Below are 16,813 nucleotides of genomic sequence, written 5' to 3'. Positions count from 1 at the left end.
GTGTAGTGTTGTTAATTTTCCGGAAAAATAAAATGCGGGAAATTTTCCGCAAATCGAAAAAATTTAAAATTTAAACATAAATTACTTTTTAAGGGTTTTTAATTTTTTAAAACTTTGATCGATTTAAAATGTCTAATATCAGTAAACATACTACAAAACATTAACAGTGTTACATTGTTAATCAGTTTAAAGCTAGTCTAGAGGTTTAGTTTTACTTTCAGATTGGAAAAAATGAGGCGAAAATGCCGCTTTATTTAAATTTGCAAACAATACTAGAGTAATCATGAAATTAAAATTTTCCGACTTACAACACTACATAAGTGTGACACTTCCTATTCTGTTTTACTGAGAGCTAGCGTAAGTTTTCTGTGGAAAATGACCGAGGGCTTTTATCCGGATTTTGTTTCCGAAAATTTTTTTAATTCCATGATTAGTCTAATTTATTGTTTGCAAATTTAAATAAAGCGGCATTTTCGCCTCATTTTTTCGAATCTAAAAGTCAAACTAAACCTCTAGACTAGTTTAAACTGATTAACAAACAATGTAACACTGTTAATGTTTTGTAGTATGTTTACTGTTATTAGACATTTTATATCGATAAAAAGTTTAAAAAATTAAAAACCTTTAAAAAGTAATTTGTTTAAATTTGTTATTCTTATTTGCGGAATTTTTTTCCGGAAAATTAATAACACTACTGAGAGCTATTAAAGGTGGGGTGGTGGAGTGGTTAGCGCTTTTCGCTTCCCAGCAAGAAGAGTCGGGTTCGATCCCAGCTTGTGGCACTGGGTGCAAAATATTGGATTCTACCGATCCCGTACACTCTTTAGAAAAATGATTTTAGAAATCTTGAAATCAACACGAAATTTGCTCTCTGAAATCTCCTAATCAGTTTCTGATTTCTTATACTTTAAGATATTTGACGTAACAGTATGTTCGTTAATAAATAATATAATATCTCCCTAATCAATCACGATTAAGTGGATGATTTAAATCGCAAGTGCATAACTTAGTGGGTTTAGCGGAAGGGAGGTAACATAAGGCTGTACAGGGTTGCTACATGTCAGGGAATTTTCAGAATTATTAAAAAGTCGGGGAATTTTAAGAATTTGTAAAAAGTCAGGGAATTTTAAGAATTAGTAAAAAGTCAGTAATTTTAAAAATTTGTAAAAAGTCGGGGAATTTTAAAAATTTTTAAAAAAGTCGGGGAATTTTAAGAATTTGTAAAAAGTCGGGGAATTCAGTTTTATCTTGACACTTTTTTAAGGTAATTTTACTGTAGATCTATGGCAAATTACGTTATTATAAATTTAGATCCTTTAAACTTTTTTTTAACTTTGAAATAACTTTTGTACCGAAATAGAAGTTGATTAAATTTATTAACTTCTGATAAATGTAACAATCTAATTTTGGCCTTAAAATGGTCAGAGAATAGTCCGGAAATTTGAATCTGAGAATATGGTGGCAACCCTGTCGTAATAGATCACCTTACAGCATTCTACCTCAACCACGCGACGCATAACGAGTTTATTGTTATAATTTTGACATTGAATAATACGAGTTGTCGTATTAATAGGGTAAAGTCTGTTAAATATATCTTCGCGTGCCTCAACAATGATGACAATGCGAGCCCAGAACGCCTCTACACCGCGTTGTCAGAAGTAAATGAACCCTAGTTGTCTCACTTTTATAACACGAATAGGGATAATTTTGCGTGGGTTTATAAAATCCCCAGGGCCGGCGAAAAAGGGCCCATCGCCTTGCCCTTCACCAGGTAGAAGGCCCCGTGATGACGTAATCTGGCCCAGCATGGACCATGAATCTAAGGTGACTCACTATTCTGGCTTTAAAAAGCACGCGTGAATACTGGGAATAGGAAAATCACGGATAATTTTAATGTGGACAAATTTGGGGTCGCTGTACTCGATTTCCGACGTAGTTTCGTGGAGAAGCTGGAGCGTTCATGTTTAATTTTAACCATTTTGTTAAGTAAAAATAACCAGTAAGCCGTGTATGGCTGAGGTTTTTTTTAATCAAATTCACTAACTACACGTATACTGTCGCCTAAGCCCCGACTAAGCCTACCCTAGAAATAGTTAACATAATATTTGAGGCGCTTCAAAACGGCTGGCATACCTCAGTAAGCCTTCCGATTTAGACCACGCCTACCGTGTCAAAATATCGGAAACAGTGAGTTCCCTTAGATTCTCGGTTCATGGGCCCAGGACCCGAAATTTCTTCGCGCGGCCCTGTTCGCTTAGATATGTCAGTGGTTTAATTTAATGAAAAATATGACAATTATAAAAATTGTGTATTGTCATGTTCTTAATTAATTAATGAACCATTGGCGCGCACTACCGTCAGCTCAAAGACAAGAACGAACAGGGTTGCCACACGTCAGGGAAAAGTCAGGGATTTTAATATTGGGCCTAAAATGCCAGGGAAATTTTACTCTAGTTATCTTTCAAATTCTATGACTATTATTTAGTTCCATTAAAGTTTTGCTGATTTTTTACCGTTGCAATAATACTTTTGTACTGAAATGTAGGTTGATTTCAATTTATAAACTTCTGATAAAAGCAAAATATAACATTAAAAATTGTCTAATTTCGGTTTTATAAAGTCAGGGAAAATCTCTGAAAATGGTCAGGAAAAACAGGGAATTTTAATCTGAAAATATGGTGGCAACCTTGACGAAATTTAAAGATACGTCGCCTTCGAAATACTCTAGTTAATTTACTTCTGTCATCGTTAAATACTAGCCTTTCTAACTAACAGCACGCACACGCGCTGAAAAAGTTTGTTTGCAAACTGATAGTTACCACTACAACGTAGTTAACTCTTTAGATGGGCGAATCCAAACGCGCCTTGTACAACGCAAAAAACGGTAAAGTGTTTTTTCCCCTCATTTGGCGTTAGCTCCGGCGAAGTGACAAGGGGGAACTCAGTATCCCGGAACACGTCGGCTGACGAGGAAGACCCGAGTCGGAACTACTTGGGAGGCGCCAGCAACATGGAAGGGCTGGAAGGGGATGACCTCGACTTGGCCCGTTTGACCGACGAGCGACTGCGGCAAATGTGGTGGCATCTGCCCCGATGTCCGCCCCAGGAGGACGACGAGGACAGACACAGCGAGACCACCACCGACCGACGCTCTTCCATGCAGTCCGAAGACTTGAACGATAACTTCAACCAGCATCGACGCAAGAGCAGCCACACGCAGCAGCACCGACAACATCACGACGAGGAGGACGTCCTGAAGACGGTCCTCAAGACTGTCCTGGGCGGCGGATCCATCGCCGAGAAAGAGAGGAGACTCTCGGAGGTTCTCGAACAACTACAGAAAATCAAAGATCATTTCTTGGCCCAGCAGGAGCTGAAGAATTTGGTGAGTCAAATATTTCATTCTTTATTTTTGCTCTTACGAGGGCCTTGGTTCGAAGGAGTAGTCACTCGAAAACATTTGGTACACCTTATTACTGCATTTCGAAAAACATTCGTGATTTGCACTCATTTTACCATTATTTGCACTAATTTATACGTGATTTGCTCTAATTTATCCGTGATTTGCATTAATTTATCCGTGATTTGCTCTAATTTATCCGTGATTTGCTCTAATTTATCCGTGATTTGCATTAATTTATCCGTGATTTGCTCTAATTTATCCGTGATTTGCATTAATTTATCCGTGATTTGCTCTAATTTATCCGTGATTTGCATTAATTTATCCGTGATTTGCATTAATTTATCCGTGATTTGCTCTAATTTATCCGTGATTTGCTCTAATTAATCCGTGATTTGCTCTAATTTATCCGTGATTTGCTCTAATTTATCCGTGATTTGCTCTAATTTATCCTTGATTTGCACTAATTTATCCGTGATTTGCATTAATTTATCCGTGATTTGCTCTAATTTATACGTGATTTGCACTAATTTATCCGTGATTTGCACTAATTTATCCGTGATTTGCACTAATTTATGATGATTTCCTAAGGTGTTTTCCCGAGATTACTATCGATTTATACACCTAATTACTAAAGTGACTACCCCTTCGACACGGTTATCCTGTATTTATGGCGTTGATTTGGTTTAAAAAATATTATTTTAAAGTTTTTGAACATTTGATGTTTTTACTTTGCTAGAGTTTTATTTTCTGAATCGAAACGCGTAGTTTAATTTAAGTATGATCTCGAAAATTAGAGTTAAAACAGGCTTAAAATACAGCTTAAAGTTAAGTGTGTGTGCTACCGACGAACGAATTAATTAAATAGTAGCCATCTGATATATCGCTTCCTCGTCCCTATTAATTCAAGCCGCTGGAAAACGTCAACCACGGTACATCTGGCGCCATCTAACTAGGTTTCATTGTTAATTTTTAACTGTAAATTTAATTATCATTATGTATTCTTAACTATATTTTATTAGTTTACAAGAAATTAATCAAATTAGACGAAAATAATGGTGTTAGGATACTTGAAAAAAATGTAATGGCAGTATAGAATGTAAACAAAATTTTCTATCAGCCAATAGGAATTTTTACCCTTATAACGTCATAAAGGTTACAACAATCGGACCAAAAATTACACGGTTAAATAAAAAAATTAACAATTTTTTACTAATTTTAATCACAATTTTATAAATTAACAGTTTTAGAACTATTTTTTACTAATTTTAAATAGTTACTTTAATCACAATCTTATAAATTAACAATTTTAGAACTATTTTTTACTAATTTTAAATAATTACTTTAATCACAATCTTATAAATTAACAATTTTAGAACTAATTTTTACTAATTTTAAATAATTACTTTAATCACAATTTTAGAACTATTTTCTACCCGAATTTAGCGTTGCTCTAGCACTTTTCTATTTAAAATATACAGCTTAGTATAAAGGCAATGAGCTCATAAATTAGACTAAATTAGAATCTTAAGGCTCCGTTTTGGCGCCAAATTCGCTTATCACCGGAAAATCTCTACTTTTTAAACTTTGAGAAAAAAAATTTCTTCATCCTCATCATCTTCCCAAAGAGTAGAATTTTAATAGGCTTTCCGAAGAGGAAACAAAAAGAGTGAATTCGATCCTGCGGGTCTAGTTAGCCAAAAATTTCCCTTCTTGACAATGTAGCTTAGCAACAAAGACCTATCTTTAAACTTTTCTGCCGTAACCGATACCTTCAGTCTCCTCTCAGCTTGCGGTGGAGTTTTTAACCCAAAAAAAAGGTGGTCGCGATGGCAAGCCAAGAACGGCTTTGGGTGCGAAATTGCCTTTGAAATCTATGGACAAAAATTTCCACGCCAAGGCTTAGGGAGAAGTCATTTCAGGCAATGGGGGGAAAGAGAGTAAGCTTTCAGTCGAGCGTCTTGAGGCGCGCGCTGGCTTCGAGTACCGCTACTACGGTGTAAGAAAAACAATTTTAAACAATAAATTAGGGCGACTGCCTTTGTGACGTCACCGCCGAACACAAGTTAACCCACCCCCTCCTTTCACTTTTACTTTTAGTAGCACGTGCAAATAGGGAAGGGAACGAGAAGAAAACGGGTATTTTGGCGCCCGTTACCCATCCCCCCCCCCCTATTTGCCTGTGTCGCCCCCTGTCGTCTCTTCAGCGTCTTTTGCCATCCTATCTGAGGCGCGTTGCTTTCTGGCCATCTCTCCGCGGAAAAATCACCAAATCCATCAACGTATTGCATTTTATGGCTTGTAGCGACGCGTTTTTCCCTCCTCACATATTGTACCGCGACGGAGGCGTCTTTGAATAGACCTTTTGTATCCCGGCTCTAAGCAACCAGGATCACCATCCGCGATAGCTTTTACGTTTATTCCTGGGGTTTTTTTCTTACGCTATTGAAATGATATTTCGTGAATTCGTAGGTTGTTAGATTTTCGCGCGACTTTTCGACAGGTTTTTGTACAAAAATCCATGGTTTTTTCATTAATACAGGGTTGCCACGGTACCTGGAAAACCTGAAATTCCTAGAACCGTCAGAAAATTTGAATATGGGTATAAAAATCAGGGAATTTTAAAAATAAGTCTAAAAATCAAGGAATTTAATCTCCTTTGAAAATATGAAACTTTTACTAAAATGTAGGTTAAAATTACAACATATTGGCACAAAATAAGTCAGGGAGAATCTGCGGAAAGGTCAGGGAATTTTTAAAAAATTAGTCTAAAAATCAGGGAAATGTCAGGAAATTTAATTTCGGTTGCAAATAGGAAACTTTTACTAAAATATAGGTTAAAAAATACAAAATCTTGTCACAAAATAAGTTTTGGAAAATCTCCGGAGATGGTCAAGGAAAACCTGGAAAAGTCAGGGAATTTGATTGTGAAAAAACTGTGGCAACCCTGTAATAGGCACTCCAGTAAAAAATCTAGGAAATTACCTAAAATTCAACGCTAAAATCGTGCTTTGAAATCTGTAAAATCAGTTTCTGATTTCTAAAATCACTGTGAGATTCAAAATTTGCAAATACGTATTGAACTTTTTTTTAAATTAATATCTGAAAAGCCTATTACGGCACTGTTTATTTCGGTGTAGCGCGGAGATTTCCAATCTAGGGTTTTCATAGCCAGGACGAGAAAAGGAAATGGGGGGAGGAGGGCGCTTGTCATCAACTTTCTATTGTATACAGTACGGAGGAGAGCGATATAGTTATAAATACAAAGAGAGAGAAAAGTCGAGCGCGCACGTGCGCTCGTTAATCAAGACGACGGGCTAAATGATAGGCGCAGCCACTCCACTCTGCTCCGGGCGCAAAGGCTATTAGCCCCGGTCTAATAGATCAGTCAATTGTTGTCTGTCCCTCCCCATCCGCTATCGTTACATCGTGGCGTATTTTTACCGCATTAGCTCGACGCTACCGCGAATGGCCTGGATTAGGGTATAACCAGGGTCGTCCCCTTAATGGTCCCCTACTAGTTTAAGTTATTTAAATTTAAATAACTTTAAATAAATTCCTTTTATCTTGGGTTTATAATATGTGTTGAAAAGAAAATTAAAATTGCATAAATTTTTAATTCAATGATTGAAAATATTATTTCAACGACTGAAAATATTATATGGATGATTTAAAAATATTATATCAATGATTGAAAAAATATTATAACAATGATTGAAAAAATATTATATCAATGATTGAAAAAATATTATATCAATGATTGAAAAAATATTATATCAAAGATTGAAAAAATATTATATCAAAGATTGAAAAAATATTATATCAATGATTGAAGAAATATATCAATGATTGAAGAAATATATCAATGATTGAAGAAATATATCAATGATTGAAGAAATATATCAATGACTGAAGAAATATTATATCAATGATTGAAAAAATATTATATCAATGATTGAAAAAATATTATATCAATGATTGAAGAAATATATCAATGATTGAAGAAATATATCAATGATTGAAGAAATATATCAATGATTGAAGAAATATATCAATGATTGAAGAAATATATCAATGATTGAAGAAATATATCAATGATTGAAAAAATATTATATCAATGATTGAAAAATATTATATCAATGATTGAAAAATATTATATCAATTAATGTAAAAATATTTTAACATATATTGAAAAAATATTATAACAATGATTGAAAAAATATTATAACAATGATTGAAAAAATATTATAACAATGATTGAAAAAATATTATATCAATGATTGATAAATAATAATTTGTTTCTAATATTTGAAATATTCTATGTCGTCGCTGAGAGTTGAAGTAGATAATTATTCGTTAATTGTTGATAACAGAAGCCTCATTAAAGTTTTCGTCCAAGAGAACACGTGCATGACAATGTAAAACTCCCACTTTTTACGACTACTTACTTGTACCAGAAGTTCATAGAGAAGTATTCGAAATGAAACATAAAATTTTCCTTATTTTTAAATAACATTTTGAATAAAAAAAAATTATCCCTCAAATGTTGTCTTCTCCCTGAACAGCGAAGCACCACGGCTGGAACACTTGTACAGGCGTCGGGTCTAATTTTGGCCTACAAATCGGGTAACCAAAAGCATCAAAACCATAGCGTAAAATACGGTACGATATAAAACATGTGCGTGAGATGGTTACCAACTCTTTATTCCAAACCCACACCGAAAAGAATCTCGCGTTATAAAAAATTCATTCAGCAGATGTGGCCGGTGTTATCGCGTGACGATTATCAACTACAACAAAGATCTCATCTTCTGTTTCTCACGACTTCCCGATATTGTCTTGTACAAACAAATTGAAGTTACGTAACAGCCGTCTTCGAAATTTCCTTCCCCCATTTTTAAATTTTTGACGCCACGTTTAAAAAAAAGATAACCAATTTTTTTGTTATTTTATAAATTCCTTTTCATCCTAGAATCTCCAGTTACTCGCGCGTGGGTGGAGAACTACATAAAAACGGCCGATCTCGTATAACCGTACAGATTTTTAGCCTTTCCCCCTATACTCTCGTTAGAACTCTATAGATATATTAGTTAAAGACGAACCTCCGCTTCGTATTTCGCGCCGTTTACCAGCCTTTATCTTAACTATCAGCTAAGGTCCGCGACGAATTTGTACGATGAGAATTTAGCGTGGCCCGAAACCGAGTTTTGGCGAAGTTTTTCGTCGGGGTGTCGGCGAAAACGACCCGGCCCGGGGAGGGGAGGCTAAAAAGCTGTACGCGCCCACCCACGATGGTTAACTGTACAAGCGTGAAACCATCGATAAACATTTGAAAGGCAGAGTCCTCTTTCGGAGAATAGGGGAAACAGAATAGCCTTTGTTAGAGCGCGTGTACGTTTCTGCGTCTAAGACAAAAACCTCGATTCAACGGCGTCGCGCTTATAAAGCTTTAGACTTTCCCCTCACCATGTGCTGCTATAAATATTTTGTTTATAAGAAATAGAAGTCTATTGAAGCGAAGGTTTATTGGAAATTGTTTGCCGTATAGAATATCTACGGTTGGCTTAACCTTTTAATTTACGTTAAATTATTTATGGGGGACAACTCAATGGTGTGTCCTGGAAGTGTATAAAATGCGGGGCCCCCAGAGGTCCTATATTTCCCATAAAGTCCTATATTTCCAAAAATGTCCTATAACATCCTATATTTTTAGCAAAATCCCGCAAAAGGCCTATAAAATCCTATAATTTTGACATTTTGCCTATTTCAAATTCCTATACCAAGTCATTCTAGTCTATACTTTTGTTATTGTTTATCTAGTATATTTTTGTAAAAAAAAAGGTTAAATAGTTTCTATTTTTTAAGTGAAAATCAAAGATTTATTTCTCTAAATAAAGATTTTGTTTTTAAATGCATAAAGTTAGTTAATTATATAGCATATATAAACCTATAAAATCCTATAATTTTGAAAAAAAATAGTCGTATTAAGTCCAATTTTTTTAGAAATATAATTCTATTTTTGAAGGTCCCATCTCAAGAATCTAATCCAATTCGGGATAGTTTTGAACCCCTAACCCCCTAAAATCTGCCCTTGTATTAACGAATTTCTGGTTTGTGCCACCAGGGTTAACATAAGCGCTACGAGTGGTTTGTTGCTAGTTACATTATAGACAGGTAGTAGACCGTGTTAACGAACAAATTTTCCATTTCCTTTAAAGGGAATATATTTAAGTTTTAGTTGGCAAATTTTAAAATGTTTTTATTTTAAATTTGATATAAACGTTTTTTTTTTAAATACAAAACGAAAATTTTTATTTTAAAATGATTTAATTTTGGGTACCTATACAGGTATATTTTTAAGGTGAAAATCTTCGTTATTTGTTTCAATACGGGGAAAAAAACCGTACTGAAATTATATTATTTTAATGATTTAAATTTAATTATTTGTTTTTTTCCTCAAAATGGTAACGCGATAGGTTGTTACTCTTATCGTTAAAAAATAATGTATTTTTTTTTAATGCAAAAATCCAGAACTACACCAGCAAACTCCCGTTAGTGCTACGATAAAAACTTTCGTGAAAAGTACCCCTGCATTTTTCATTTATTTCGAAAGAAATGGCTCTGTTTTTAATAGGCCTTCTCTGTGTATTAAAATAGCCCATTTTCATAATTCAAAAAACGAGAAGCCCCTCATTTTTGACTACCTAAAAAATGCAAATCCGTAATACGTGTTCTGGCGGCGAGTGGGGTTAGCTTTTTTTAGTTCGGCACAGAGCCGTTGATGACGCTACTGTCTACTTTAATGGTATTGAAAAAAAAAAGAGTTTTTCTATTTGCCAACTAAAGTATAGGATGGAAAAAATCACCCCTGCTTTTTTAACGACAATTTTTTTGTTAATAATTGAAGATCCTTGGTGCGTGACGTCATTAAAGTCTGGCTTGTTAGGGGGAAATTGTAGGAGGAATAGGGGGTTTTATTTCTGGTCTTTTGAATATGACATAAGTTTCTAGATTTTATGGCGTTTGTTACGCTATGGCTGTAGTAGTCTGTAATTTAGTTTTTTTCTGGCTCATCTCGTACCATAATGGCGGATTAAATTTAATTCCAAATTTATATAAAAATATGGACAGGTACAAATTTAACTTTGGTTGAAAATTACAATACAAAATACGTTATATTTGGTCCAATTACAATTTATGAAATTCAAATTTATTCCGAATTGATCCAAACAGAATTAAATTAAATTTTTAAAACTTCTATATACAGGGTGTTTTAAATGTTATGCAAAAGTTTTAAGGATTTGTAGGGGTTAGTTGAGAAGTGTGCCTGTTTTTTTCCCATTTTCCTACGATGAGTTTAAAGAGCGCCAGAGAGCTTCCAAGTGCGGCTTTAACAAGCGCAAAAGCAAGCAGCAGGGACTTGAAATACTGTTAAATTATACCTTTTTACGCTGGTTACCTCGATTTGTTTACAAAGTCCTTTTTTACCTATTACACGAACCTTAATGTTCGCCCTGCTGCTTGGTTTTGCGCTTGTTGCAGCCTACTTCCAGGGGCTAGAAGGCCACACTTTGAAGCTCTCTGGCGCTCTTTTCACTCATCGTAGGAAAATGGGAAAAACAGGCACACTTCTCAACTCTTTACAATTTGTGCATAACCCTTTGAAACACCCTGTATACCTTTTATCTTATTACTAAAACTAGACCTAATACTTACCAAATATATTTAATCATTTTAATATTTCGTTGACTTCTAGTCAGTCAAAAACAGATTTGGCCCATTGATTTGGGAATATTAATCTAGAGGTCCAATCAAAACGTCGGATTTCAGTATTTCGCGAAACAAGTTTTTAAAAAATAAGAATACTGCCGTCTGCTCCCAAATGACGAGGAAACTTTATCATTCTACCCGGGGCGCCGTCTATCACTCAATGGTTCGTTAAAATAAGACGCGTTTTCCGGCAAAAAGATGGTTTTTTCAAAAATAATGGATGGCGCCACGGGTCATATGATAACGTTTTCTCGTCATTTTAGAGGAGACGGCACATTCGTAATTTTCAAAAACGTGTTTCGCGGGGAGCAGATTTGATTGGATCTCTAGATTAATATTCCCAATTCAATGATTTGGCCTACAGTTACTGTCAAAAAAAGCAATTATAAGAAATACTATTATTTTGGCATACAACTATTATTTAAACCGATTCGATTATTAAAATGTAGGGCAAATAAATCGTGTAACTATTGAAACCAACGTGGGAGGGAGAGAGAGGACCCGATAACCAAGGAGCCAGCACTCGAAATAAAGTAGGTAGGGACGAAAATGTTAAGCTGGTGACGTCGGTAAACCAATTCGTGATAGAAACCACGCACAAAGGTTCAGGCTACAAAGGATGTAGCCGAGCCTTGGGGTCTTCGCGGGAGAGAGTCACCATCCCTCCGTGTCCATCCCCGGGGATTGCTTATAAAGGATGTATGAAGACCATCTATTAGGCTCCTTGTTTTAGATGATGGTCGATCGGCGCACTATCATCCCTATACGAGAGGACAAAATATATATAGAGAGAGGGAGCTTTTTGATTCACCACTTATGGCTGCGCTCACCGACACAAGGGGGCTCCTAAAAATTGAACACGTAGTCAGGAGCCATAAAGGAAGCTTGTATTTTTTGTAACCCTGGGTTTTGTCTGTGCGTCGAGCACATACGTGGCCACGCTTATAAATAATTCCGTTTGGTGGCGCATAGTTTTCGATGCGCGCTGATTGTGTTCCCCGATTTGCCGCTGTTCTTTGGGGGCGTAAAATGTTACTATTCATAAGAAGTATATTTTACGTATTGCGAGAGAAGTATTTTCGTCAATTCGCTAGGGATACGCCGATATATCAACCTATTTTCCTAATGTCAGTATCGACCAATATCGGCTTAAGTGAAGCCGATATTGGCCGATACCGGTATTAGGAAAATATTTTCATAAAAACATTTAAAAATAAGAAAATTCACGATTAACTATTGATAATATTTTATTTGATTGGCCGCGCCACGTACGCTAAACTTCAGAAGCTAGATCATACCTTTTTTTAGACAGGGGGTTACGAGTATTAACCAATAAAAATCAACGATATTCGATTTGTGATAGTGAATATGAATCACGTAAAATGAAAAGAAACATATTCGAATAGGCTCTTGCAAGCCTATTTTTCATGATAAATTTGAATAAATTGGTATGACAGTGCATTGAACCGTCTTTTACAATAGTTCTATCATATACACTACTGTTATGATGGATAACTTTGTTAATCGTGGCCGATAATATCGAAAATGTCGTTCATAAATAATGTACCTAATTTTAACATAATAAATTTCGAATCATGATACATTTTGGTGAAAAATTACCAATCATTGAGATCTGGCACGAGCCGTCGAAGGTACCGTTTCCGTAAAACTTGTAGAGGTTATCGGTAATAGCAGGAATCCATACCTCCACTTGGAATGCTTATCGTGGCAAATTTTCGTCTCGATCTTGCTGACCGTTTTTTTGACGTCACTACGTTAACTTAACAAACAACAACGTGAGAGGGGAGCGCGCGCAGAGGGGATTTTTTGTCTCGTAGGCGGGGCCAAAGCCGTCAAAGTGATCTTACCATACGCGATACGCCAGGATAAGCATTTCAAGTAGAGGTATGGATTCCTGGTAATAGTGAGTGTAGAGAGCTGATGGCTCGCGTGGCATGAAGGGCTTACCACCACCCTCCTACGCATTGTAACCCGGCCACCTGAATTAATGGCCTTAAAAGTCACTATATGACTTAGGCCTAAAGTGGTGCCTTGTGTATTAGCCTAGCTGATTATTATTATAAAACCAAATATCCTAGGTAAGAGAGAGATTATCAACTTCCGGTTTTACTTAAATATTTGTACATTATAGTGATTAAAGGGTCAAAGGTCATCCCCAACCGTAAAAGTATAGGAACCAAAATGAACCCCCTGACGGTAACAATACGAACGGGCATACTCAGCCCGTCAAAAAGAGTTACAATCCAACCGGGAACAACTATACCTAAGAAGGCGAAGGGAACTCTCAGAGACAGAAGGGAACTAGCCTTTGAAGGTTGCAATTCCGCCCGGTCCATCCCAGGAGAGACACGGAGAGTCGAGAATCGTCCCCGGTAATACATAAAAAGGACAGGAATAAAGGATGCTGGCCGGTATCGTTGTATTTTGGCGGCTGTACGTGATCGGGTGACATAATGGAGGATCTACGGAGCGTCGCGTGCTTCGATGGCACATGCCGACGATTCTTTGTTTTTCGCTGTATTTTGGTTGAAAAATAAGTATTCGACAGCTTTCGCGATTGTATTATAGATAATTTAGAAATAATCGTACCTGTTTTAATACAACGCGATATTTACTAAGTTTTGTTTGACAAAAATATCAAAATGTGTTTTGTCGCTTTATTTTTCCCGTTGTCTGGAAATTACCTTTTCATTTTCATTTTTTTAAATACAATTTTTCTTAAATTCTTCTGTGTATTATTAAAAAATAATAATAATAATTAGGCCTATTTTTCTAATATCGGTATCGGCCAATATCGGCTTAAACGAAGCCGATATTGACCGATACCGGTATTAGAAAAATATTTTCAGGAAAAACTTTTAAATATAAGAAATGTTTCGATTAACTAACTAATGACAATATTTTATTTTATTTGACCAGACTTCAGAAGCTAGATCATACCTTTTCTTAGACAGGGGGTTACGAGATTAAACAAATAAAAATCAACGATATTCGATTTGTGATAGAAAATATGTATCAAGTAAAATGAAAAGAAACATATTCGGATATCCTCGATTGGAAACTTTTTTTTAATGAAAAATGAGAATAAAATGGTACATGGCAGTGTACTGAACCGTCTTTTACAATGATTTTATCATATATACTACTGTTATGATAGATAACTTTGTTAATATCGGCTGATATCAAATGTACCCATATCGGTGCATCCCTAATAATAATTTATTAAGGGGGAAGACTACAGTGGCCATTGTCTATTTTCGCGCTATTTCAAGCTGAACTCTTTTAATTTTGTATTTTAACTTTTAAAATTAATGTTTAAATGTAGAACAGCCTCTTGTTTAGTGCCTAACACAATTTTGACAATTTTAAATTTAAAAGTAATTAAGTTATTACGTTTTAATTCGGAACCCCGGAGCTAAACAAGTTGGGCAAGCGCCCAAACTACCCTTTAGTTAGGACCTTATATCTCGTTAACTATTAATATTATAATTATCAAAATGATTTTAAGCACTAGAGGAAGGTTCAGCCTAATAATAAAAATAAAATTCAATTATGTAATTGTTAAAACAGAAACGTTCAGCTTGAACGAAAAAGAGTCTTTTACTGTATTCTTCCCCCTTAACGTAAAAAAGTAGGCATTTTCGTCTAGCTTTATTTCGGTAGAAATCCTGCAAAGGTCAAGTTTTTACCAATTCTCGACACCATCGCCGTTATAAATGCTCTTCGGGCTTAAGAGTAGGTAATGGTCATTTAGTCTCTTGTTTTTGCACTATACCGCGGGTGGTCCGATTCCGCGCCGAGCTTAAGCCCCTGGACATCGTACATCACCAACCGCCACTGACCATTCTCTCTCAGCCTATGTCCGGTCGCTAGGCGTAATCCCCGAGTCCAGCGGACTGGGATTATCCTATAATCAGTTGTCAATTCACTCGTTCGTCATATTTCCCCACTCCTCCGCTCCTCTATATCAATAGAATATCCTGGTCAGAGGAAACGGTCATCCGCGGGAGGGGCGCAGAGATGGACATCGCTCGCCGCCTTTTATGATCCTCCATTTCCTCTCTTCTCTATCCTGGAAGGACACTCATTATTTTGGCCCGAACCTTAATCTACACTTGTCAGCTCTATCTCGTATAACTGCAACTTTGACCCCTCGGACGCTCAATTCTGAGATGCCCCGATTATTGTCCAAATATTTAGTCGGCTCCTTTTATGGACTTAAATTCGGTATTATTTTTGGACGTTGGCCAAAAGCCGCTAAAATACATTTCCTTCGCTCGAAAATATTTATTATCGTTTCCTGGAAGTCTCCGAAGTTATGTTTTAAAAGTGAAAGCTAATTCGTTTGGGTTCTACGATTTAAATCGACTATTTATTATAATAATCAGCTAAGCTAATACCTAAGGAACCAGTGAACCACAAAGGTCTAAACAAATTTAATTAAAATCTTATTATTAAAACCGATTAATAAACGTATGAAAATATACGAAATTGTTTCGTTAGCAATATCCATTCAAAACAAAGCAATAGTAATTAAATTTCGTTAGGATTGATTAAAAATATTAAATGTTTTAAATAAAAAATATAAATTATTTTGATATAAAAGGTTACTTTCCTGGCACTATGATAAATTTCCAGTTTCGATAGCATTACCGCCATCTATCGGTTTTAAAAAATTAGCACTGAATAAGGCAGCGCTTTCTTAAAAAAAAAAAGTATCGCGCATAACTACCATCTTGGCCAATTGCGATAAAATAAAAGCGCGTGTCAAACCTATGGAAGTTGACTGTACTTGTGGTACTTCAAAATACCTTTACATTATTGAAATTGGTGAATTACAATTTATGCGATAATTTTTGTTTCGTTTAATTCTTTATGTTAAATATTTTATTAGTTACGAGCAAAGAAAAAATATTAGTTAATTTTCCAGGAAATTTTCCGCAAATCGGAAAAATATAAAATTGAAACATATATTACTTTTTCCGAGTTTTTATTCTTGACTAGTCTAGAGGTTTAGTTTTAGCTAAATTTAAATTTGCGAACAATATTAGGCTAATCATGGCATTGAAACCTTTTTTTTTTTTACTTTTTTTCGGAAAAAAAGACGTATTTTTCCGGACAATTTTGCAAGCGGGTAAATTTCCCGACTTACAATTCGAAAAAAATATTATACGATAATAATTTATTCCAAAATATAAATAACTTATAAAACGCAATGACACATAAATATCAAACCGCATAAAATGGTCATAAAACTTTTAATTCACGCAGACTCGAACGACAAACAAAATAAAAGAGAACTTTGGAACGTTTGAAAATATTTTTATGATAATGAGATTATATTCCGCGTTATTCAAACCCCTTTCGCCCCTCTCCCTCTGAATTGAATGGCGTTTTGTAACACTTTTTGTTACAGATTAGCCAGAGTGTTACTATCCCATTAATTAGATACTTTTTGGGGACTTTGAAAGGGTGAATTTATAATACTTTGTAAAAAAAAGCCTCTCTTCTAACGTTTCATTCATATCGGTAAGGTAGCGCGGCCTGGTGGCTAGCGGGGGAACGAAGGGCTGGCGAACTTTGGAGCCTTCTAAATTTGCATAATAACGTCGTTATACGGCG

General features: G+C 35.5%; 1 protein-coding gene across 4 annotated transcripts in view; it reads left to right on the top strand.

Moving 5' to 3' along the window:
* Nucleotides 1–16,813, top strand: part of LOC149951807 (uncharacterized) — a 177,475-nt gene that overhangs the window by 137,930 nt on the left and 22,732 nt on the right. For all 4 annotated transcript variants that reach the window (XM_090168234.1, XM_090168233.1, XM_090168235.1 and 1 more), the window contains one exon: nt 2,917–3,385. In XM_090168234.1, coding sequence (XP_090024360.1) covers nt 2,917–3,385 — 469 coding nt within the window. The remainder of the gene's footprint in view (nt 1–2,916; nt 3,386–16,813) is intronic.

The sequence above is a fragment of the Leiobunum rupestre genome, chromosome 3 (assembly GCF_980474605.1).
Source record: "Leiobunum rupestre chromosome 3, qqLeiRupe1.1.hap1, whole genome shotgun sequence".
NCBI classification, from domain to species: Eukaryota; Metazoa; Arthropoda; class Arachnida; order Opiliones; family Sclerosomatidae; genus Leiobunum; species Leiobunum rupestre.
Note: the sequence above shows the minus strand (reverse complement) of the source record. Positions and strands in the feature narration are given on the sequence as shown.